A 24,464-nucleotide genomic window follows, 5' to 3' on the forward strand; every position below is an offset into this window, starting at 1 on the left:
CCCCCCGGAAAACACCTGGACAGAGCATCCGCCTTAGTGTTTTTAGACCCCGGTCTGTAAGTGACCACAAAATTGAACCGCGTGAAAAACAATGCCCAGCGAGCCTGCCTGGGAGACAGACGCTTGGCAGACTCCAAATAAAGCAAATTCTTATGGTCGGTAATAACAGTAACCTGATGAATCGACCCCTCCAAGAAGTGTCGCCATTCCTCAAAGGCCAACTTGATTGCCAACAACTCCCTGTTGTCGATATCGTAGTTACGTTCGGCGGGCCACAGTTTCTTGGAAAAATAGGCGCATGGACGCAAATCACTCAAAGATGAGCCTTGTGATAGTACCGCCCCCACACCAACCTCAGACGCATCGACTTCCACAACAAAAGGTTTTGATACGTCTGGCTACACAAGAATGGGGGCTGAAACAAAACTGTTCTTAAGAAATTCAAATGCGCGCACAGCAGCCTCAGGCCAAACGGAGAAATTGGTACCCTTTTTAGTCATGTCAGTTAGCGGTTTAGCAATGATGGAAAAATCTTTGATAAACTTCCTATAGTAGTTAGAAAACCCAAGGAACCGCTGAAGTGCTTTCAGGTTATCAGGCCGTTCCCAATGCAACACCGCTTGCACCTTAGCGGCGTCCATTTTAAAACCAGAAGCAGACACAATATAACCCAAGAAAGGCAACTCAACTCTTGAACAGAAAATACACATTTCTCAAGTTTAGCATACAGCTTATTCTCTCTGAGACGCTGTAACACCTGCCTTACATGATCTAAATGAGTATCACGGTCGCAAGAATATATGAGAATGTCATCTAGGTACACGATAACGAATTTCCCCAAAACATGCGAGAACACATCATTAATGAAATGTTGGAACACTGCAGGTGCGTTAGTCAACCCAAATGGCATCACCAAATTTTCAAAATGACCCTCAGGGGTATTAAAAGCCGTCTTCCACTCATCACCTTGATGGACTCTTATGAGGTTGTACGCCCCCCTGAGGTCAAACTTGGTAAACCATTTAGCACCTGCCACCTGATTGAACAAATCCGGTATCAATGGCATAGGGTATGGATCACGAACCGTAATCTGGTTTAACTCCCTGAAATCCAGACATGGGCATAGTCCGCCATCTTTCTTCTTAACGAAGAAGAACCCTGCTGCCACAGGCGAGGATGAAGGCCTGATGTGCCCTTTGCTCAAACTTTCAGCAATGTAATCCTTTAATGCTTGTCTCTCCGGACCGGAGATGTTAAACATCCTTGCTTTAGGCAATTTGGCCCCAGGTTTAAACCTAATAGTACAGTCATAGGGGCGATGTGGTGGCAACTCTGAACAACCCTTCTCAGAGAACACATCCATAAAATCCAGAAGTGACTCTGGAATGCTTGAAGTCACAGCAGACACACATGTGGCCAGGCAATTCTCCTGGCAGAACTCGCTCCACTGAATTATGTCCTGGGTTTTCCAGTCAATAACCGGGTTGTGCATAGACAACCATGGAAAACCCAAAACCACCTGTGCAGGAAGATTCTTGAGAACCTTACATGTAACCTGCTCGAAATGTAGAACCCCAATGTGGAGTTTCACCTCAGCCACAAACTCAGTAATCTCCCCCTGTGAGAGAGGAGCAGCATTGATGGTGACCACACGGATAGGATGAGGCAGTTTTTCGATCTTAAAACCAGAAGTGCGTGCAAACTCCTCATCAATGAGATTTGTGGCAGAACCACTATCCACAAAAATAGTAATTGGCAACTCACTGCCAGCGATAATAACCTTAGCAGGGAGCATGCATTGAGAAACCACCATGGAGGATATACATAAGCTCAGATTGGCCTCCTCCACACCCTCTGAGCTTAGAAGTTTTCCGCCGTTGCCTTTTTCTTAGACAGCAGAGGACAGATGTTAATAAAATGACCAGTTTTACCGCAGTAAAAACAGGCTCCCTGCTTCCTGAGCACAGGGGCTCGACGCTTAATATGTGACACCCCTGCGATTTGCATAGGCTCCATGGGCTCACCTGCAGCAACCTCACGTGAACCTAAACCCTCTCCCATAGGCGGCGTCTCATGGTCCCCCTGACGCAAACGGCGATCAATGCGGACAACCAGACTCATAGCGGAATCTAGAGAAGCAGGAGTCTCGTACATCAGGAGGGCTTTTTTAACCTTCCAGAAACTCCATGAATAAACTGACTCCTCAGTGCTGGATCATTCCACTGTGTATCGACTACCCAGCAGCGAAATTCAGAAAAGTAATCCTCTGCAACTCGCTCCCCCTGGCGAATAGTGCGTATCTTAGATTCTGCTAGAGCCATTCTGTCAGGCTCATCGTAAATGTTTCTAAGAAAAGAAAAAACTCTCCACAGAGTCAAATGCAGCAGAATCAGATGGCAAAGAAAACGCCCATGCTTGGGCATCCCCATTTAATAATGACAACATCAGGCCCACACACTGAGCCTCATTACCCGAGGAGATCGGGCGCATACGGAAATATAGTTTGCAAGCTTCACAAAAGAAACAAATCTACTGCGTTCCCCAGCAAATTTTTCAGGCAAAGGAAACTTAGGCTCAGCAACTCTACCTGTCGCTCCAGCTTGCACATTAGATACTGCTAGTCCCTGTTGCTGCACTGCCCCCCTCAACTCAGTGGCTTGTAGGGACAGCGCCTCCAACTGTCGGGTTATGGAAGTCATGGGATCCATGTCAAAAAAACCCAGAAACCCCTTTTTTTTTTTTTCTTTCAAGGCTGATTATAATGTCACAGGAATCCTAGGTGGGCTAGAGCTAATAACCCGGTCCCCTGCAATTTCCCTCAGACTAGGGAAATCCTGACTGACCCTCTACCTAGAGTTTACACTGATGGTGTGCATGTCTAGGCCTCCACCCTCACCCTATCTCCTGTTTCAACCCTAGGCTGAAACCACCACCCACCACCCAGTGAAGAGATCATACACAAATACCCACAGTTAGCACAGACAAGGATAACTGAAAATATGAACCAAGCCGCAGTCACTCAGGAATACACAATAAGTTCACAGGGCAAAACAAATACAAATATAGGAAGGAGTAAATAAGACAAAGGGAAATACACCACCAGATACGATACTCCAACTCCTAGCTCACCACTCCAGACCGAGATAACTAAGCACTAGACAGAAGCTATAATCGGCGACGCCCAATGTTCAGAAGAACTATTTAAAGGCAGTGGGCTTGGCCCAGCTTCCAATCCGAGCACCAGCTAAATTAACCCCGGACCAGCTAGACAAAATCTAGCCGACGCCACTGAGCGCAAAGTGGACAAAAGCGAAATTACCGCTGTCTGTCGAACGCCCTAGAATGAACAGCGTCCGACATGACAGGTCCAAGAAGCAGGTCTACAAGATTACTTGAAAAGTGGGAAAAGGAATCTATAGCGTCTTCTCTAAGATTTATGCAAATCCTCCTGGAAGAGGAAAAATGCACATTTGAAATCACATCAAAGAAACTAAAGGAACAGATAGACGAAATTTTGAAACATAAATCTCTACCTGAGTTTTCTAGTAAAGAAGAAAATCTAAAATCAGCAGTAGAAAAATACAAAACAGCCTTGAAAGAAAGGAAACACAAAAAATTCTTAAGAGACGTTATAGAATTCAAAGAAAAACAAGCATACCCCTTTTTGGAATATACTGGTACAAACTTGAGACCTACCACCGCTGTAGAAGCCTCTTCCTCTGACATTGAATCTTCAGATCCCGACTATCAGCGAAGGGAGACCCCTAGACCCTATAGAAAGTCTAAGGGGAGAGGAAAGAGAGGCACCACAACAAGATGGTGGGGATCAGAACGTGCAGATATTGGTGCATCATCCTCTTCTGGTCATGGTGTAACCACTCCATCTTTTTTAGAGAACAGGGATATACGGTATCATCTTCGGGGGCGTACGGTGGCCCACAAATAATTGACTCTACTGAAAAGTCAATACTGAAACGTCATAGGGGGGGAGAGGGTAAGAATGACATCATAAATCTATCAAACCATGTGTTGACTGAAGACGAAAAATAAATTCTTATGGCAGGACTATCTTTTGTCCCGACAACCAAATTCGATCCTTTCGTATGGGTAAAAGAAATCAATCTCTTCCTGAGGAAACTCAGGTGGAGAAAGTTCTTTGCCCATAATGACAGCAACAAATGCCAACAATTGGGCATATTGCCAGAGGAATTGGATGATGTGCGTCTCCTTACAGACCTGGCTGAAAAGGGAGCTAGAGGTTTAGGAGAGGGTCCCTTCACAGATCTTAAACCCAAAAGTAAAAAAATGCCACCATTAAGTGACCAGGGAACCATTGATGTATTTCAAAAACTGGTGGTGGAGGAGATTAAAAAGATCAACCCAAGACATAGATCGGTCGCCTCTAATATAACAGAGGGGGAAAGAAATGCCATAGAAAGTCTTCAGTCGGACAAATCATTAATAGTAAAGCCCTCTGACAAAGGGGGGAATACTGTATTAATGAATAGACTAGATTATGTACAAATGTGTATGGATATACTATCAGACGATACAACTTATGAAGTGTTACATCAGGATCCCTCCCCCTTGTACAAGAAGGCACTAAATGACATTTTAGTGAAAGCTAAAGCAGCAAATCTGATCTCAAATAGTGAATTCAGCTATCTTCTACCAAAAAACCCAGTCATTGCAACATTTTATGCCATCCCAAAGATCCATAAGGGCTATCCCCCACTCAAGGGGAGACCGATAGTGTCGGGAATAGATGCCCTGGCGCAGAACAGTAGCGTCTATTTGGATCAGATTTTAAGACCTTTTGTTGTAGCCCTACCATCATATGTGAGAGATACCACCGACCTCCTTACTAAATTGGATGGGATAATAGTTGAACCAGGTACAACACTATTTTCCATCGTTGGTGAGGCTCTTTATTCGAGTATACATCATGATGCAGGCCTCAGAGCAGTTGAACACTTTTTGAATACAAGAGTAAACCATCTATTTCCACATAATGGTTTTGTATTGAAGCTCTTGAATTATATCTTGCGGCATAACTTCTTTGTGTTTAATGGCAAATACTACCACCAGCTCAGGGGCACCGCAATGGGTAGCCCTTGTGCACCCACTTATGCGAATTTGCTCCTTGGCTGGTGGGAGGACACGGTGGTCTTTGGGGACGAGGATGTCATCTGGGGCCCCTTTATCCAGTTTTGGGGCAGATACATAGACGACATCCTCGTCCTCTGGACAGGAGATGTACCTACCTTTTGTAAATTCATGGAATCCCTAAATAATAACCAATTGGGACTCAGGTTCACATATGAGATGGGGGGCAGAGACATTGCTTTTCTTGATGTTAAAATCTCAATTGAAAGCAATGGCTCAATCAAAACCACGTTGTACCGCAAGCCAACTGCGGCAAACGGTTTACTTAGATGGGAAAGTTGTCACCCTACCCCTTTGAAACGTGGTATCCCCAAGGGACAGTTTCTTAGATTAAGAAGTAACTGCTCCCGGGGAACTGATTTCAACAATAAGGCCAGGGATCTCAAGAAGAGATTCCTTGATAGGGGCTATCCGGGAGCATTGTTGAATGAAACATGCCACAATGCCCAGATGACTGATAGGGCTACATTGCTCAATCCACGTCCAAGAGATGAGAGTGACTTAAAAACAAGATTAATAGGGACCTTTGACGATCAACAACAGAAAGTTTTGGGAATCCTAAGAAAGTACTGGGGTATTCTGCAGACAGATTCTGACCTTGTCAAATGGATTTCTCCTTATCCCTCGGTTACTTACAGGAAGGGGAGGTCCATCAAGGATCAGATAGTGAGGAGTCACTATAACCCCCCGAAGAGGCCTGAGACTTGGCTTGCTAACAGAGCAGTTGGCACTTTCAAATGTGGTCACTGCAGTTTTTGCAAACATCTTGAGCCATCCAATACATTCCAGAGCTTAGCCACTAAACGAATCTATAAAAATAAAAACTTTGCAAATTGCAAAACGGAAGGGGTAATCTACCTATGTACTTGCCCCTGTCCCATGGATTACGTGGGAAAGACAAAAAGACAACTGCGGGTGAGAATAGGGGAACACCTAGGTGACATTAGGAACAAACGAGATACCCCCCCCCCCCCTAGCGAGACACGTCAACTCCCATCATGGTGGCAATGTGCACAGTGTGACATTCAAGGTCATCGAAGTGGTTGATCCCCCAATAAGGCAAGGTGATTGGGATAATAAAATCCTTCAGCAAGAATGCAGATGGATTTTTTGGATGGAGCGCATAAGCCCAAGAGGCATGAATGAACAACTGAACTACACTTGTTTCATCTAAATCCATGTGTTCAGCATTTATTCAAATTATAGAAAACTCAATTATATGCCGGTTAAGAACTGATTTATAGTTCCTTTCTACACTGCAGTACAATTTTGGTCTGCGGTAACACTGACACCCCATATAATATGGGGGCATCTATATATTCCTTCTGGAATTATGCCCCCAGTGGTTATTTAAATACATGCAACTCTTATCTGGTAGGTTTTTTGTAATGTGGATTTATGCCTGACTGTGAACTCGGATCAATAGTAATAGGCTTTTAAGTGACTTGAATATTGTGACGGTTTTGCGCGGAGCTCTGAACATTATATAATATATATGTGCCCCGATTCTTTTAGTTGCAGATGAATTGTAACTGTAACAATTTTGCTAGGGAGCATGTCACTCTGGTGGTATGCAGTCTGCTCTGAATATCATATAATATATATGTGGCTCCTTTCTTTCAGTTGCAGATATACTATAGCCGAAACAATTCTGCTAGGGAGCACTACTGCGCATGTCACTCTGGTGGAACGCAGTCTGCGCTTCACAAACCACTGTGAATAGCTGGGCGGGTCCTGCTCCACGTCATTTGACAGAGTAGTGCGCATGACTGTGATGACGCATCTCAGACCAAACAAGTCTCGCTAATACAGCCAAAAGGAGGCTTGAACTTTGGCGTGCGTCTCAACTGAGCCAGCAGGTGAGAGTGCCGTATTGGCACTTACAAAGATCTAAGTAGAATATGGTCCCGGATACGAACGGGAGTATATCTAGAGGCAATACGGTATTCGGTGGTTACTTGAGGTAAAGCATACCGCCCCTTTTTTCCACATACTATTTTTCGCTATTATGTCTTACTCCAACTGGTCCCCTGATGAGACCCTATACTAGGAGGGGGTGAAACGCGTTGGGACAAGGATACTGGGACAAAGAATGCTGCTTTTTACAGAGTTAAGTTTACCCATTGTTGTGTTCCTCGCATGTTGCTGCTGAAATGTTGGCGCATTTATGACAATAAGCACCTGGTTATAGTATGTTTCATTGTCAAAACAATAAGGTGTTTACCTATTTTTGTCTAGCATGATAGGTTAAGTTACTGGTCGCTGGGATATATCATTCTGTGTCATATTTATTACATATGTAGACCTGAATTAAAAGGAACAGACTAGTGGTAAATAACCTATTGGTTGTCTTCTTGTTATTATTAGCAAGACAATAGTAATTTATAGAATATCTACTTTTTTTTAGCGTAATCAGATGTAGATTGTGTCTACATGTGGCTGACACATTTTCAAAAGTTGTGCTAGAGTATTTAATTGGCAAAACTTTTTTGGCCCATTGTTTAGGCAAAAAACCTATTAAGGTTTAGATTACCCAGCTAGACCTTTTTCTCTTTGTGTGCATGGTGTGGAGGATTTTGGGGTGTTGGGTAGTGGTCAGGGCGTTATAGGGACATAAGGGACAGTCGACGCGGAGTGGGGGCGCCACATCGTGTGTTAGGGTGCCAACCTCCACTGCCAGGTAGGGCACAGATCATTTAGGATCTTAACAGGGTCCTCTAGGCATTTGCCATTTTTCCCCTTGGTCCGTGGTGTCCCTCTTGTCGGCCCACCTACACCCAGCCCTTATTTTTGTTGGAGTTAGTTTTTTATATTTGAATTTTTAGAATTGCTTAAATATTAAAAGGTTAAATAAAGGTATTTTTAAGGGTTTTTTTCTTTTTTGGTTGTCTAAATAATATACCCTGGTTTATTCAGTTTGGTTTGCTGTAATAGTTAAATAGTGTCGCTAGTGTGTCGTGTACTCCTGGGAGATCTGGTGTTAGGCGATCTTTACACACTGTGAATCGCAGGTCTTCCATTTAGCCTGTGTGTTTAGTTCCTCATATTAAATGAACTTTGTTTCCTTTGGCGCTGAAGAGGTTAACAACTCTTTGTATGCTGGTTAGAGACATGCAGCTCCATCTCACATTTGTTCTTGACCTGTTTTCTCTCTATATAAAACCTGGTCACACCTTCTAAACCCTGCCTGTGAAAGTTTTGCTTCCCGGCTTGCTGGAGTTGGTGTGCTGAAGTTGGAGTTCGTAGTTGCTGCTGAACATTATTATTATCCTATTCCCATTTGGTTTGTACCTTCCTATGCTTCCCTTTATTAACCCTTTACATGCTTCACCTGTTATGATAATGTGATGCTGAATCACTTCTCATGGCCAACCGTGAGTTAGGATAGTCAAGGAGTCCAAGGTCATAAGCCAAGAGGATACGTCAACAACTGAAGGAAGAAACAAAGGTGTAATGAGGTAACGTTCCAAGGTCAAAATACCAGTGGATCAGAGCAGAAGGAGTTAAACAGACTGATTGTCAGAACGAGGTCCAAGGTTAGGCAATGAAAGATCTGCAAACAGAACAAATCACACAGTTGCTGAATGTACATCTGGCAGAGTTCAGGGAGAAACAGCCCTGTTGGGTAGCCTGGCAACCAGCTAAGACAGAGAATACCTGGAGACAGCCAGGGCATCCCTCTCTAAGACTGTACGGCTGAGCTGTCAATCAGCACACTGACAACACACCCCATAGCCAGACTGGATGACAGAACTGTCAGGCAAAGTACTGACAGCTTCAGTAATCCCCTTTACCAGATTAGATGGCTGAGCTGTCAGTAACTGCATCACAGACACACTGAGAGGTGGAACTGTGACAGATAGCTGATGATTCTTCTATTTGTTCTAAGTTGTTAAATGTTAAAATGTGTAAGGGCTAGAGATGAACGAAATATGTTTGTAAAATGATAGCCAAACATAAATTCGGCACGAATGTGTCACATTCAGATTCGTGATTGGAAACATGAGATTTTTTCTTAAAATCAGAAAAAGTCGGTAAAATTCTGTAAAAGTGCTGGAAAATAATTGCGATGCCCCTAAAGTATTTTAAGATAGATAGATAGATAGAGACTGAAAAAATTGAAGGCAGCACTCCAGGTTTTAGCAAAAATATAAGTGGACTTTATTGGGCCCACATGGCATGGTGCAGCGTTTTGTTGCTTGGAGGCCTGTGCACCCATTTAATTTTATGTGAGAAAGAAAGAAAGAAAGAAAGAAAGATAAAAAGCTGGAAATTCAGCAGACGCGCACAGTAAAATCACAGTGGGACCTCACAGGTTAGAATAGATAGAATACATTCAATATGGACATATAGAATAGATAGATATAGAGATGTCAGTGACATATACAATTAGTACAATGTGTGTGCAGCTTACTGTACATGTATTTAACCCCTTCCCGACCTTTGACGCCACGTAGGCGTCATGAAAGTCTGTGCCAATCCGACCTGTGACGCCTATGTGGCGTCATGGAATGATCGCGTCCCTGCAGAGCGGGTGAAAGGGTTAACTCCAATTTCACCCGATCTGCAGGGACAGGGGGAGTGGTACTTCAGCCCAGGGGGGGTGGCTTCACCCCCCCGTGGCTACGATCGCTCTGATTGGCTGTTGAAAGTGAAACAGCCAATCAGAGCGATTTGTAATATTTCACCTAAAAAACTGGTGAAATATTACAGTCCAGCCATGGCCGATGCTGCAATATCATCGGCCATGGCTGGAAACACTTATATGACCCCCCCACCCCACCGATCGCCCCCCCCAAGCCACCGATCTGTGCTCCGCTCCCCTCCGTCTTATGCTCCGCTCCCCCGTCCTCCTGTCCGCTCCCCCCGTGCACCTATGCCACCCCCCCGTGCTCCAACGCCCCCCCGTGCCCCGATCTCCCCCCCTTCTACTTACCGAGGCTCCCGGTGTGCATCCGTCTTCTCCATGGGCGCCGCCAGCTTCCAAAATGGCGGGCGCATGCGCAGTGCACCCGCCGAATCTGCTGGCCGGCAGATTCGTTGCAAGTACATTTTGATCGCTGTGATAGGTTCTATCACAGCGATCGAAATAAAAATAATAATAAATAACCCCCCCCTTTATCACCCCCATAGGTAGGGACAATAATAAAATAAAGAAAATATTTTTTTTTCTTTTTCCACTAGGGTTAGGGTTAGAACTAGGGTTAGAACTAGGGGTAGGGTTAGGGGTAGGGTTAGGGGTAGGGTTAGGGTTATGGCATGTGCACACAGTGCGGATTTGGCTGCGGATCCACCGCGGATCCGCAGCGGATTGGCCGTGGATCCGCAGCGGATTGGCCGCGGATCCGCAACGGATTGGCCACGGATCCGCAGCGGATTGGCCGCTGCGAATTCGTAGCAGTTTTCCATCAGGTTTACAGTACCATGTACACCTATGGAAAACCAAATCCGCTGTGCCCATGGTGCGGAAAATTCCGTGCAGAAATGCTGCGTTGTATTTTCCGCAGCATGTCAATTCTTTGTGCGGATTCCGCAGCGTTTTACACCTGTTCCTCAATAGGAATCCGCAGGTGAAATCCGCACAAAAAAAACACTGGAAATCCGCTGTAAAACGCTGTAAAACGCAGTGCCTTTTACCTGCAGATTTTTCAAAAATCGTGTGGAAAAATCTCACACGAATCCGCAACGTGGGCACATAGCCTTAGGGTTAGGGTTGGAATTAGAGTTAGGGTTGGAATTAGGACTAGGGTTGGAAATAGTGTTAAGATTAGGCTTGTGGTTAGGGTTACGAATAGGGTTAGGGGTGTGTTGGGGTTACAGTTGTGGTTAGGGTTGGGATTAGGGTTAGGGTTGGGATTAGGGTTAGGATTAGGGTTAGGGTTGGAATTAGGGTTACGGGTGTGTTGGGGTTAGGGTTGTGGTTAGGGGTGTGTTGGGGTTAGAGTTGTGATTAGGGTTATGGCTACAGTTGGGATTAGTATTAGGGGTGTGTTGGGGTTAGTGTTGAAGTTAGAATTGAGGGGTTTCCACTGTTTAGGCACATCAGGGGTCTCCAAATGCAACATGGCACCACCATTGATTCCAGCCAATCTTGCGTTCAAAAAGTCAAATGGTGCTCCCTCCCTTCCGAGCCCTGACGTGTGCCCAAACAGTGGTTTACCCCAACATATCGGGTACCAGCATACTCACAACAAACTGGGCAACAAATATTGGGGCCCAAATTCTCCTGTTACCCATGTTAAAATAAAAAATTGCTTGCTAAAACATCTTTTTTGAGGAAAGAAAAATGATTTTTTATTTTCATGGCTCTGCGTTGTAAACTTCTGTGAAGCACTTGGGGGTTGAACGTGCTCACCACACATCTAGATAAGTTCCTTGGGGGGGTCTAGTTTCCAAAATGGGGTCACTTGTGGGGGGTTTCTACTGTTTAGGCATATCAGGGGCTCTGCAAATGTAACATGATGCCCGCAGACCATTCCATCAAAGTCTGCATTCCAAAACGTCACTACTTCCCTTCCGAGCCCCGGCATGTGCCCAAACAGTGGTTTACCCCCACATATGGGGTATCAGCGTACTCAGGAGAAACTGGACAACAACATTTGGGGTCCAATTTCTCCTGTTACCCTTGGGAAAATAAAAAATTGTGGGCTAAAAAATCATTTTTGAGAAAAGAAAAATTATTTTTTATTTTCATGGCTCTGCGTTATAAACTTCTGTGAAGCACTTGGGGGATCAAAGTGCTCACCACACATGTAGATTAGTTCCTTGGGAGGTCTAGTTTCCAAAATGGGGTCACTTGTGTGGGAGCTCTAATGTTTAGGCACACAGGGGTTCTTCAAACGCGACATGGTGTCCGCTAATGATTGGAGCTAATTTTCCATTCAAAAAGCCAAATGGCATGCCTTCCGTTCTGAGCCCTGCCGTGCGCCCAAACAGTGGTTTACCCCCACATATAGGGTATCATCGTACTCAGGACAAACTGTACAACAACATTTGGGGTCCAATTTCTCCTATTACCCTTGAGAAAATAAAAAATTCTGGGCTAAATATCATTTTTGAGGAAAGAAAAATTATTTTTTATTTTCACGGCTCTGCGTTGTAAACTTCTGTGAAGCACCTGGGGGTTATAAGTGCTCACTATGCATCTAGATAAGTTCCTTGGGGGGTCTAGTTTCCAAAATGGGGTCGCTTGTGGGGGAGCTCCAATGTTTAGGCACACAGGGGCTCTCCAAACGCGACATGGTGTCCGCTAATGATTGGAGCTAATTTTCCATTCAAAAAGTCAAATGGCACGCCTCCCCTTCCGAGCCTTGCCGTGCACCCAAACAGTGGTTTACCCCCACATATGAGGTATCGGCGTACTCAGGAGAAATTGCCCAACACATTTTAGGATCCATTTTATGCTGTTGCCCATGTGAAAATGAAAAAATTGAGGCTAAAAGAAATTTTGTGTGAAAAAAAAGTACTTTTTCATTTTTACGGATCAATTTGTGAAGCACCTGAGGGTTTAAAGTGCTCACTATGCTTCTAGATAAGTTCCTTGTGGGGTCTAGTTTCCAAAATGGGGTAATGTGTGGGGGAGTTCCAATGTTTAGGCACACAGGGGCTCTCCAAACGTGACATGGTGTCCGCTAGCGATGGAGATAATTTTTCATTCAAAAAGTCAAATGGCGCTCCTTCCCTTCCGAGCCTTACCATGTGCCCAAACAGTGGTTTACCCCCACATATGAGGTATCCATGTACTCAGGAGAAATTGTCCAACAAATTTTAGGATCCATTTTATCCTGTTGCCCATGTGAAAATGAAAAAATTGAGGCTAAAATAATTTTTTTGGGAAAAAAAAAGTACTTTTTTATATTTACGGATCAATTTGTGAAGCGCCTGGGGGTTTAAAGTGCTCACTATGCTTCTAGATAAGTTCCTTGTGGGGTCTAGTTTCCAAAATGGGGTCACTTGTGGGGGAGCTCCAATGTTTAGGCACACGGGGGCTCTCCAAACGCGACATGGTGTCCGCTAAAGATTGGAGCCAATTTGCTGCTGCTGTGAAACACCTGAAGGGTTAATATACTTCTTGAATGTGGTTTTGAGTACCTTGAGGGGTGCAGTTTTTAGAATGGTGTCACTTTTGGGTATTTTCAGCCATATAGAACCCTCAAAATGACTTCAAATGTGAGGTGGTCCCTAAAAAAAATGGTTTTGTAAATTTTGTTGTAAAAATGAGAAATCACTGGTCAAATTTTAACCCTTATAACTTCCTAGCAAAAAAAAAATTTGTTTCCAAAATTGTGCTGATGTAAAGTAGACATGTGGTAAATGTTATTTCTTAACTGTTTTGTGTCACATAACTCTCTGGTTTAACAGAATAAAAATTAAAAATGTGAAAATTGCGAAATTTTCAAAATTTTCGCCAAATTTCAGTTTTTTTCACAAATAAACTCAGAAATTATCGACCTAAATTTACAACTAACATGAAGCCCAATATGTCACGAAAAAACAATCTCAGAATCGCTAGGATCCGTTGAAGCGTTCCTGAGTTATTACCTCATAAAGGGACACTGGTCAGAATTGCAAAAAACGGCAAGGTCATTAAGGCCAAAATAGGCTGGGTCATAAAGGGGTTAATTATGAAAAGATTATTTTTCTGAAAAAAATGTTGTGGGCTCCCGCATAATTTTCTTAACCCGCAGAAGTAAAGCCTACAGCTTTGGGCAGATGTTTATAGCCTGGGAATGGGATAATACCCATGGAGCTTCCCATGCAATTAATATTAGCTCACAGCTGTATACTTAATGTTTACTGGCTATTAAAATTGGGGACCCCCCAAAAAAATGTGACTTAGGGTCCCCGTATAATTAATAACCAACAAAGGCTGGGCAGACAGCAGTGAGCTGATGTTAACAGCCTTGGAAGGGGAGATGGATACTGCACTCCAGGCTATAAACATAACTTGCCCTGTAGAGGTGGCAAGTGGGATGATAGTTGACGCGGTTGATGTCACCTTTGTATTGATAAGACACCCCCATTACTAACCCCGTAGTCATATTGTATAAAAACACACACACAGAAAAAGTCCTTTAATTGAAAGAATGACACAGTCTCCTTTAATAATTCTTAATTAAATCATACTTACTGCATCACCCATTCCAGTGACGCCATTGTCTCCTGCAAGAGAATTAAAATAAAAAAACAATATTCTTCACCTTTCTGCAGAGAAGATAATAATCCATTTGTCCCACGACGGGTCTCGCTGTGCTAGATCTAGATGGCAGGCTGCATGATTGCATGATGCGATAGCCTGTCATCCAGCAGAGACACTGAGCCTGCACTATAAATAAATAAATAAATAAATAAATAAATGAAAAAAAATGGCGTGGGTTTCCCTGTATTTTCTATAACAGCCAGGAAAAAGTGACAGCTGGGGGCTGCAACCCTCAGCTGCCAGCTTCAGCAAGACTGGTTATCAAAAATAGGGGGTCCCCACATCGTATTTTTTAAATAAATTATTTTAAAAAACTACGTGGGATCCCCCAAATTTTGACAACCAGCCTTGCTAAAGCAGATAGCTGGGGTTAGTATTCTCAGGCTCGTAAGGGGCCATGAATATTGACCCCCCCAGCCTAAAAACAGTAGCCTACAGCTGCCCAGAAAAGGCACATCTATTAGATGTGCCAATTCTGATGTTTTGCCCAGCTCTTCCTACTTGCCCTGGCATTGTTTCAAGTGGGTTTCATATTTGTGGGGTTGATCTCACCTTTGTATTGTCAGGTGCATCAAGCCCATGGCTTGTATCCTTTGCAGCCGCAGGCACTGGATGGCGTTTTGATGTCACTGCATTGCGCCATCCGACATCCCGTTACAAGAAGAAACGGAGTCTGCACTGGACAGGGAGCTTGGATTAGGAGAGTGTGAGCTTTTTTACGTGAGAATAAGCTATTTTTAAGTTTAGATGAGCATAAGCTATTTTTGTTATATTGTATTGCCCCCGAATAACTGAATATGGGCCATCAAAAGGAAGGCTGGCTGTCAAAGTCTATAAAACTGGGGGATGTTGGCTGTGGAGGGCTATAATACTGGAGGCTGCTGACTGTGGGAGACATACCACTGGGGGCTGATGACTGTGGAGGATTATAATACTGAGGGTCTGCTGGCTGTGAGGTACGATAACACTAGAGGCTACTGGCTATAGCAGACATACCATTGGGGGCTGTTGGTTATGAGGGACATAATATTGTGGGACTACTGGCTCTGGGGGACTATAATACTGGAGACTGCTGGTTCTGGGTATTGACTACTTGGGGCCGTTGGCTATAGGGGATATACTACTGAGGGCTGCTGGTTGTGGGGGACATGCTATTGGGGACTGCTGTATGTGGGGGGAGTATCACACTGAGGGCTGCCTGTGGGGGAAATTAGGGGCTGCCTATGGGGAACATCATATTGGGGATGGCTGTGGGGAACATTATACTTGAGACTGACTGACACTGGCACAGCTGACTGTTGGGGACTATCACACTGGGGGCTGCCTGTGAAGGACATTATTCTGGGGGCTAGGTGTTGGGAACCATGACACTTGAGGCTGGCGGTGGGGGACATTATACTTGGGGCTTGCTGTGAAGACATCATACTGTATAGGGGGCTGTGGGGACATCATACCATATAGAAAGCTGTGAAGGGCATCATACTGTATATGGGACTGTGGGGGACATAATACTGAGGGCTATGAGGACATCATACTGTAAAGGGGGCTGTGATGACCATACTGTATAGGGATCAGTAGGGGACATACTGTGGTCTGTGGTGACAATACTGTATTGAAGACTGTTGTAATCAATCTGTATAGGACTCTGTGGGGGACATTATTCTGTTGAGGGGGCTGTGGTGGAAATCGCACTGCATATCGGGGGCTGTGGTGGATATCATACTATGTGGAGTGCTGTGGGGGACATTATATTGTATATAACAGGCTGTGGGGGCCATTACACCCATGGGAGTCATCATACTTTATTTGGGGGGCTGTGGTGGTGACAACACTATATAATGTATATAATGATGGGATGTAGTTGAAATCCTACTGATTGTGGGGTTGTTGTAAACATAGTGTATATTGGGGAGCTGTTGTAAATATCATGCTGTATAGGTGGCTGTGGTGACCATCATACTGTGTAGGGGGACATTGTGAAGAAAGGTGAAGTCTGGAGAAGGCAGTGTAATGGGAAGTAGGATGGCATAGTGTGAAGAGGGGGCACAGAATTTATATGGAGAAGGAGCAGTGTTAAATGGGGCACAGTATGGAGATAGGTTAGCATGGTGGAGGGACAGTGTGGAGATATAGCGAGTCTAAAAGGGAAAACAGTGGAGAAGGGACAGCCATAATATATGACATGGTTCACAAGGACGGATTGTGTGACGGTTGCAGCTGATAATAGCAGACAGTGTGTTGAGTGTAGCTCATAAGGGCAGAAAGTGCGGAGGTCATATGCCATAGAAGGCTGATTTAGGGTATAGTATGGACAGATATTTTTATGCAGAAGGCATATTAATAACATTCTTACTTTTAAGGGCACCATGTTTGGATGTGCTGTACTAAAACCAGAGTACAGGGAAGTCTGCAGAGATGAGCAATGGATGTGAAAATTCATAATGGAGTCTTGGCAAGATTGAGACAAAAAGAAATCCAATCAGAGGGAGATCACCTATAAGGTGCCTGGATTTCAATGTTTATTTGTTGATACTGATTTTGTTTCATCAGTGCTGTGGTTCCTATATGGTTCGCAGTCTGATAATGACTGATAACAACAACTCCCAGCAGGTACTTACCATTGTTAAGGACACATTTCGATTTGTAGGTTCATGTGATATAGATGTACACTTCGCTGATGTGACATTACAATTGATTGCTGTACTAAACTTGGTAATGTATTGATGGTGGTTCTGGTGATGCATTCGTGTTGTGTATTTATTTACTAACTGTGCTTCCCGTGATGTATTCATGCACTGATTAAGGTTCTGGCGATGCATTCATGTACTGATGGTTATTCTGGAGACGTATTCATGTACTGATGGTGGTTATAGTGATCTAGCTTTTACTGGCGATCTTTCTGGTGCCGTATTTATGTACGATTGATTGCTTTGGTGTTCTATTTATGTTCTAATGATGATTTTGGTTTCGTATTCTTGTACTGATGATTGTTCTGGTGTTGAATACAGCACCATAACCTTCATTACTATATGAATACATCACCAGAGCCATCATCAGTCCATGAGTACAGCACCAGAAAAACTATCAGTACTTGAATATGTCACCAGAACCACCATCAGTACATGAATACACCTCCAGAACCACTATCCATAGAAGAATATGGCACCAGAACCATCATCAGTTTTGTTGAAAACTGTATTTGTCGCATGACGGACGCAAATACAATAATACGTATCCCTTTATCTATAATAGGATCTGTTTACTTTCCATGAGGATATCCAAAAAATACTAGACACCTTAATTGAAACCAAACCCCTATTATAGTTAAGTTATATAAGTTGCTATGACTGTCCTTGTTTTAATATTTAATATGTGAGACGTCAGGGATGAATATCATTAGTTGTCCTTGGTATTGTGTAAATGGTTCACAAATAGTGAATGATTCTATATATAACTTTGAAATTGCTCTCTCTGTTGAGCCTCACCCCTACACCACTATGTTTACTTTTGCCGGTATTTTTTGCTGAAAAAGGTAACAATTCTAGTGGATCAGAACTTGTGACTAGACGCATTGGGGGGAGGTGTCGGGGTCCTGCTACTATAACCTCTGACCAATTCCTTTACTTGGGGGCTGAGGGTTCATTAATGTGGGTTGCAATTGGCTTCATCTACCTGAGGCACCAAGATACCTTGTCCCAGCCTAACTGCAGAGGTCACATGCTGTAAATGGGATAGCACACATTCAGCTATGACAAGAAAGACTGTTGGAAAGCAGTGGAGAGGTGGCATGGCAGCTGCAGTGGTTAAGTAATGATGATGCTTGTTGATATTCATGCCTTTGTACAATTGAAGTTTGAAAGTGGAACACTATTTTAATTTCAGAACCTTTTCAGAAATTTTCACCTAAACTTTATAGTGTTTATGTCTCTGGGTCATTTCTGATTTTTCTGAGTTGCTAATTATGAGGAGAAGCTATCTACTGTTTTCATCATTGAATTAGCTTCTGGATTAATGACTTTCATAAAAAAGCTACGATTTATGAGCTATGAGGTAAAAACTTGGGGCAATGGACAAACAGTCAATCAAGCAGATAATTATTTTATATTATTCATATATTATAATATTGTCACATTCAGAGCTGCATTCATAATTCTGGCAGTTTCTTGGTAGTTTCCAGTCTGTGTGACTTTTCATTTCCTTGGTTCTTTCTGCCAGTTTGATTTATGCACAGCATCTCCTTTATAGTGGTGCATTATGGTTTTTATAATGTAAAACAGCTGAAAATAGAAAAGATAGTTCCCACAATGCACTGCGTAAGTAATTTTGGAAAGTAACATTCTAGGCTCCCAGGAATGTTTGCGCAGCAAATTATTTATATTTGTCCTTATGTGTTTTTCTTCCAGTTATGTAATACTGTGTGGGGTGAATGTGGATAAGAATGGGGCCTCACCATGGAGTTCACAATAAATAATGCTTGTTTTTCTGATGTGTTTACAGCTGCAGAAAGCTCTAGCAGTGGAAAAGATGCCGCCATCATTGGAAGTAAGAAATGCGCTTCTAATCTAATATCTAAAGCATGTGCAGTTGTAACCATAAGGTGCAGGAGCCAATTATTAGATTCCAGATGACTACCAAACAGACAGGCACCCCCAGAGTACAGACCGAGGACCAGTCAATGACTACAATGCACAATATAAGGAAAAGATATATTAACCCCTTCATGCCGCAGCCCTTTTTCGTTTTTGTGTTTTCGTTTTTCGGTCCCCTCCTTCCCAGAGCCATAACTTTTTTGTTTTTCTGTCAATATGGCCATGTGAGGGCTTATTTTTTGCGGGACGAGTTGTACTTTTGAACGACACCATTGGTTTTACCATGTCGTGTACTAGAAAATGGGAAAAAAATTCCAAGTGCGGTGAAATTGCAAAAAAGTGCAATCCCACACTTGTTTTTTGTTTGGCTTTTTTGCTAGGTTCACTAAATGCTAAAACTGACCTGCCATTATGATTCTCTAGGTCATTGCGAGTTCATAGACACCTAACATGTCTAGGTTATTTTTTATCCAAGTGGTGAAAAAAAATTCCAAACTTTGCTTAAAAAAAAAAAAAAAAAGTACCATTTTCCGATACCCGTAGCGTCTCCAATTTTCATGATCTGGGGTCGGGTGAGGGCTTATTTTTTGCGTGCCGAGCTGATGTTTTTAATGATACCATTTCGGCGCAGATGCGTTCTTTTGATCGCCCGTTATTGCATTTTAATGCAATGTCGCAGCGACCAAAAAACGTAATTCTGGCGTTTCGATTTTTTTTTCCGCTACGCTGTTTAGCGATCAGGTTAATGCTTTTTTTTATTTGATAGATCGGTCGATTCTGAACGCGGCGATTCCAAATATGTGTAGGTTTGGGGTTTTTTTTATTGTTTTATTTAGGATGGGGCGAAAGGGAGGTGATTTAAACTTTTATATTTTTAATATTTTTTTCACATTTTTAAAAACTTTTTTTTTTTCACTTTTGCCATGCTTCAATAGCCTCCAAGGGAGGCTAGAAGCAGGCACAGCCCGATCGGCTCTGCTACATAACAGCGATCATCAGATCGCTGTTATGTAGCTGAAATGCAGGTGTGCTGTGAGCGCCGACCACAGGGGGGCGCTCACAGCAGGCCGGCATCAGTAACCATAGAGGTCTCAAGGACCTCTATGGTTACTATCCTGATGCATCGCCGACCCCCGATCATGTGTCGGGGGTCGGCGATGACGTCATTTCCGGCCGCCCGGCCGGATGCGGTAGTTAAATGCCGCTGTCTGCATTTGACAGCGGCATTTAACAGGTTAATAGCGGCGGGTGAATAGCGATTTCACCCGCCACTATTGCGCGCACATGTCAGCTGTACAAAACAGCTGACATGTCGCGACTTTGATGTGCGCTCACCGCCGGAGCGCACATCAAAGCAGGGGACCCGACATGCGCAGTACATGTACGGCGCATGTCGCGAAAGGGTTAAAAAATGGAGACTGTGCATCTGACAAATGAGTTATTATTTGCTAATTACCAAATAGAAAGTTAAAGGGAGGGAAACAACAAAGAAAACTGTTTAAAAACAATAGAAAAACATAAACATTTTTATTACCACAAGAACACATCCTGGGTAGTAGGCAAAAGGGCCTCCATCTTAAGCCCATAGATCTGTGCATAAAAATGCACAGAAAGTTATAAACATTATTGGCTGGTAACACACTTAAGACCAGAAAAAGGAATACAATATCAACTATAAGATTATTAATATTGGCTTAAAAAAAGTAAGAGTACATTTTGACTCAGGCTCAATTGAATTCTATCTATCTGTTATATGTACTGTATACTGTATATATCTATTCTATCCTATTCTGAGTGCTGGGTGAGGGATGCGTAAAAATTGGACGCCACTCGCATGGTTCATGTTCAGTGTGATTTTTTTTTTATTGACTTGCATTGGCGAGTCTTGTCCGATACACGTGGCCATTAACAGCATGCTACGATTTTATCTCAGTCCGATCCGAGCTGAGAAAAATATCACAGATGAACAGAGAATCTTTGACTGACATTAGTCAGAGTGCAAGCCAATATTTTATCAGATTGAACTTGTCCACTTGTGCTCAAAAGTTTACATACCTTGGCAGAATTTTTACTTTCTTGGCCTTTTTTCAGAGAATATGAATGATTACACCAAAACTTTTTCTCCACTCATGATTAGTGGTTGGGTGAAGCCATTTATTGTCAAACTGCTGTGTTTTCTCTTTTAAAGTCATATTGACAACCCAAAACATCCACATGACCCTGATCAAAAGTTTACATACCCCATTTCTTAATACCGTGTATTACCCGCTCTAACATCAATGACACCTTGAAGTCTTTTGTGGTAGTTGTGGATGAGGTTCTTTATTTTCTCAGATAGTAAAGTTGCCTGCTTCTTGGCAAAAAAGACTCCAGTTCCTGTAAATTCCTGGGCTGTCTAGCATGAACTGCGCGCTTGAGATCTCCCCAGAGTGGCTCAATGATATAGAACTCTGGAGACTGAGATGGCCACTCCAGAACCTTCACTTTGTTCTGCTGTAGCCAATGACAGGTCGACTTGGCCTTGTGTTTTGGATCGTTGTCATGTTGGAACGTCCAAGTACGTCCCATGCGCAGCTTCTGGGCTGATGAGTGCAAATTTGCCTCCAGTATTTGCTAATAACATGCTGCATTCAGTTTCCTGTGCTTTTGTAGCTCACACATCCCCAAAACATCAGTGATCCACATCCGGGCTTGACATTAGGAATGGTGTTCCTTTCATCATAGACCTTGTTGACCTCTCTCCAAATGAAACGTCTCCTCACTCCAAATTACCTTGTTTCAGAAGTTTTGAGGTTTGATTCTGTGCTGTTTTGCATATTGTAGATGAGTTACTTTGTGGCATTTGAGTAGTAATGGCTTTCTTCTGGCGATGCAACAATTCAACCCATTTTTCTTCAAGTGCCTTATTGTGCATCTTGAAACAGCCACACCGCTAGTTTTCAGAGAGTCCTGTATTTCAGCTGAGGTTATTTGTGGGTTTTTCTTTGTATCCCAAACAATTATCCTGGCAGTTGTGGACGACATTTTTGTTGGTCTACCTGACCATGGTTTTGTTTATACAGAGCCCCTTATTTTCAATTTGTTAATCACAGTTTGAACGCACATGACTGACATTATCAATTCCTTGGATTCCTTGGATATCTTTGTATAACCGTTTCCTGTTTTATACAGTTCAACTACTTTTCCCATAGATCCATTGACAATTATTTTGCTTTCCACATGACTCACAATCCAGAAACTTCAGTGGCTGGATGAAAGATGCAAGAGTCTGTCTCGAATCTCTGGATCCCAGAAACTCACTCAATCCCCAGGGCATGTGAACTTTTGATCAGGGTCATTTAGATGTTTTGGGTTGTTAACATTTAAAAAGATAAACCACAGTAGTTTGACAATAAATGGCTTCACCCAACCACTAGCCATGAGTGGAGAAAAAGTTTTGGTGTTATCATTCATATTCTCTGAAAAAAGGCCAAGAAAGCACAAATTCTGTAAACTTTTAAGCACAACTGTAGATGAGTATGATCCCTTAGTCGTATACTCCACAAATCTGGCCTTTATGGAAGAGTGGCAAGAAGAAAGTTATTTTTGGAAACAAGCTATGAGAAGTCCTGTTTGCAGCTTGCAAAAAGCCATGTAGGGGGCACAGATAGAATGTGGAAGAAGGTGTTCTGGTCAGATGAGACCAAAGTAGAACTTTTTGGACTAAATGAAATATGCTATGTGTGGTGGAAAACTAACACTGCACATCACCCTTAAAACACCATACTCACCATAAAACATGGTGGTTATAGCATCATGCTGAGGGGCAGCAGGGACAATGGAGATGGTCAGAGTTCATGGGAAGATGGATGGAGCTAAATACATTGCAATCATTGAGGAAAACCTGTTAGAGGCTGCAAAGCACTTGAGACTGGAGCATAGGTTCTCCTTTCAGCAGGATAACAACCCTAAACATGCTGCCAGAGCTACAATTGAATGGTTGAATGTCCCAGTCACAGTCCAGACCTAAATCCCATTGAGATTCTGGGGCAAGACTTGAAAATTGCCGTTCACAGACATTATGCATCCAATCTCACTGAGCTGCAGCTAGTTTGCATAGGAGAATAGGTTAAAATGTCAGTCTTTAGATGTGCAAAGCTAGTGGAGACATACCCCAAAAGACTTGCAACAGTAATTGCAGTGAAAGTATTGGTACGGGGGTGGAATTCAAATGAACGTCACAATTTTCAGATTCATTTTTAAAAATATTTAGAAAACGATGTATCATTTCCTTTATACTTCTCAAATACCTGCTACTTTGTCTAGGTATATCACTTTCTTAATAAAATACATTTTAATTTGTGGATGTAATGTAGAAAAATGTGGAAAAGTTCACAGGATATGAATACTTTTATCAAGGCATTGTATATTTTACTGATGATGTTAATTCTTACATTTTGTTATAATATAAATTTGCACCTTTGTACTGTATATCGAACCTTGTAATTTATACTTTGGTCAAATGACCAAAAACTAATACCAGTCTTTGCATTTTGTTCCTAGGTGTTGCGGCTGCCGCAGTTGTTGTGGTTATGATTTTAGTTATAGTTCTTCTCCGTTATCTGTTTCGACACAAGGGGACGTATACCACCAATGAGGATAAAGACACAGAGTTTGCTGAAAATTCTAATGTTGCTCTGAAATCTGACCCATCCTTACAGGAGACAGTAGACGAGTCAAAAAAAGAGTATTTCATTTGAGATTCTGCTAGCACCATTATGATGCTTCACTCACTATAGCCTTCAAAAGAGGTTCACACTATGGTGCTGTGTGAGGATATATTTGAGTTAAATATGCACAAGCAGATACTTTATATCTCGGGGGATCATGATTGAGATGAAGAATTATGTAAGGATAAATCTATTAAAGACAGTAGGAGCATTTGTCTGCAAGGCTGAGCAGCTGTGGAAGTGTTCACCAAGGAGCCTGGAGGCATGAGTCAAGAAATTAATGGACCGTTATCACCTATTCATAATGGTCATATTCAACACCGCAACAATTTTTTTTTATTTACAAGCATGTAAATATTTTCATTACACCTGAAAGCTCCACTTACATAATGCCTTCAAGTGGATTCCTGCTGTATTATTGTCATGATCCGCCTCACATATCAACTCAACTTACTGTTATAGCGTAAGGGAAGGATGGAAATTATATGTTGCTGTTATATTTTTTTATCAATTTTCACAAATAAATATGAAATGCTTGTTAACCCTTTAAGACATTTTACTATCTGTAATTAATATATATATATACATATATATATATATATATATATATATATACACACATATATATATATATATATATATATATATATATTACTGTGCAGAATTATTAGGCAAGCTGTATTTTAGAGGATTATTTTTTATTATTGATCAACAACTATGTTCTCAATCAACCCAAAAGACTCATAAATATCAAAGCTTAATATTTTTGGAAGTTGGAGTGTTTTTTTTTTTCAGATTTGG

General features: G+C 42.5%; 1 protein-coding gene across 2 annotated transcripts in view; it reads left to right on the forward strand.

Annotated features, from left to right (window-relative positions):
• The window catches only part of LOC143818149 (glycophorin-C-like), a 112,257-nt gene extending 87,998 nt beyond the window's left edge, over positions 1 to 24,259 (forward strand). For both annotated transcript variants that reach the window (XM_077299553.1, XM_077299552.1), the window contains exons 3-4: positions 18,863 to 18,907; positions 23,497 to 24,259. In XM_077299553.1, coding sequence (XP_077155668.1) covers positions 18,863 to 18,907; positions 23,497 to 23,693 — 242 coding nt within the window. In that variant the 3' untranslated portion in view covers positions 23,694 to 24,259. The remainder of the gene's footprint in view (positions 1 to 18,862; positions 18,908 to 23,496) is intronic.
• Positions 24,260 to 24,464: the final 205 nt, after the last annotated feature.

Source organism: Ranitomeya variabilis, chromosome 3 (genome assembly GCF_051348905.1).
Source record: "Ranitomeya variabilis isolate aRanVar5 chromosome 3, aRanVar5.hap1, whole genome shotgun sequence".
Classification (NCBI taxonomy): Eukaryota; Metazoa; Chordata; class Amphibia; order Anura; family Dendrobatidae; genus Ranitomeya; species Ranitomeya variabilis.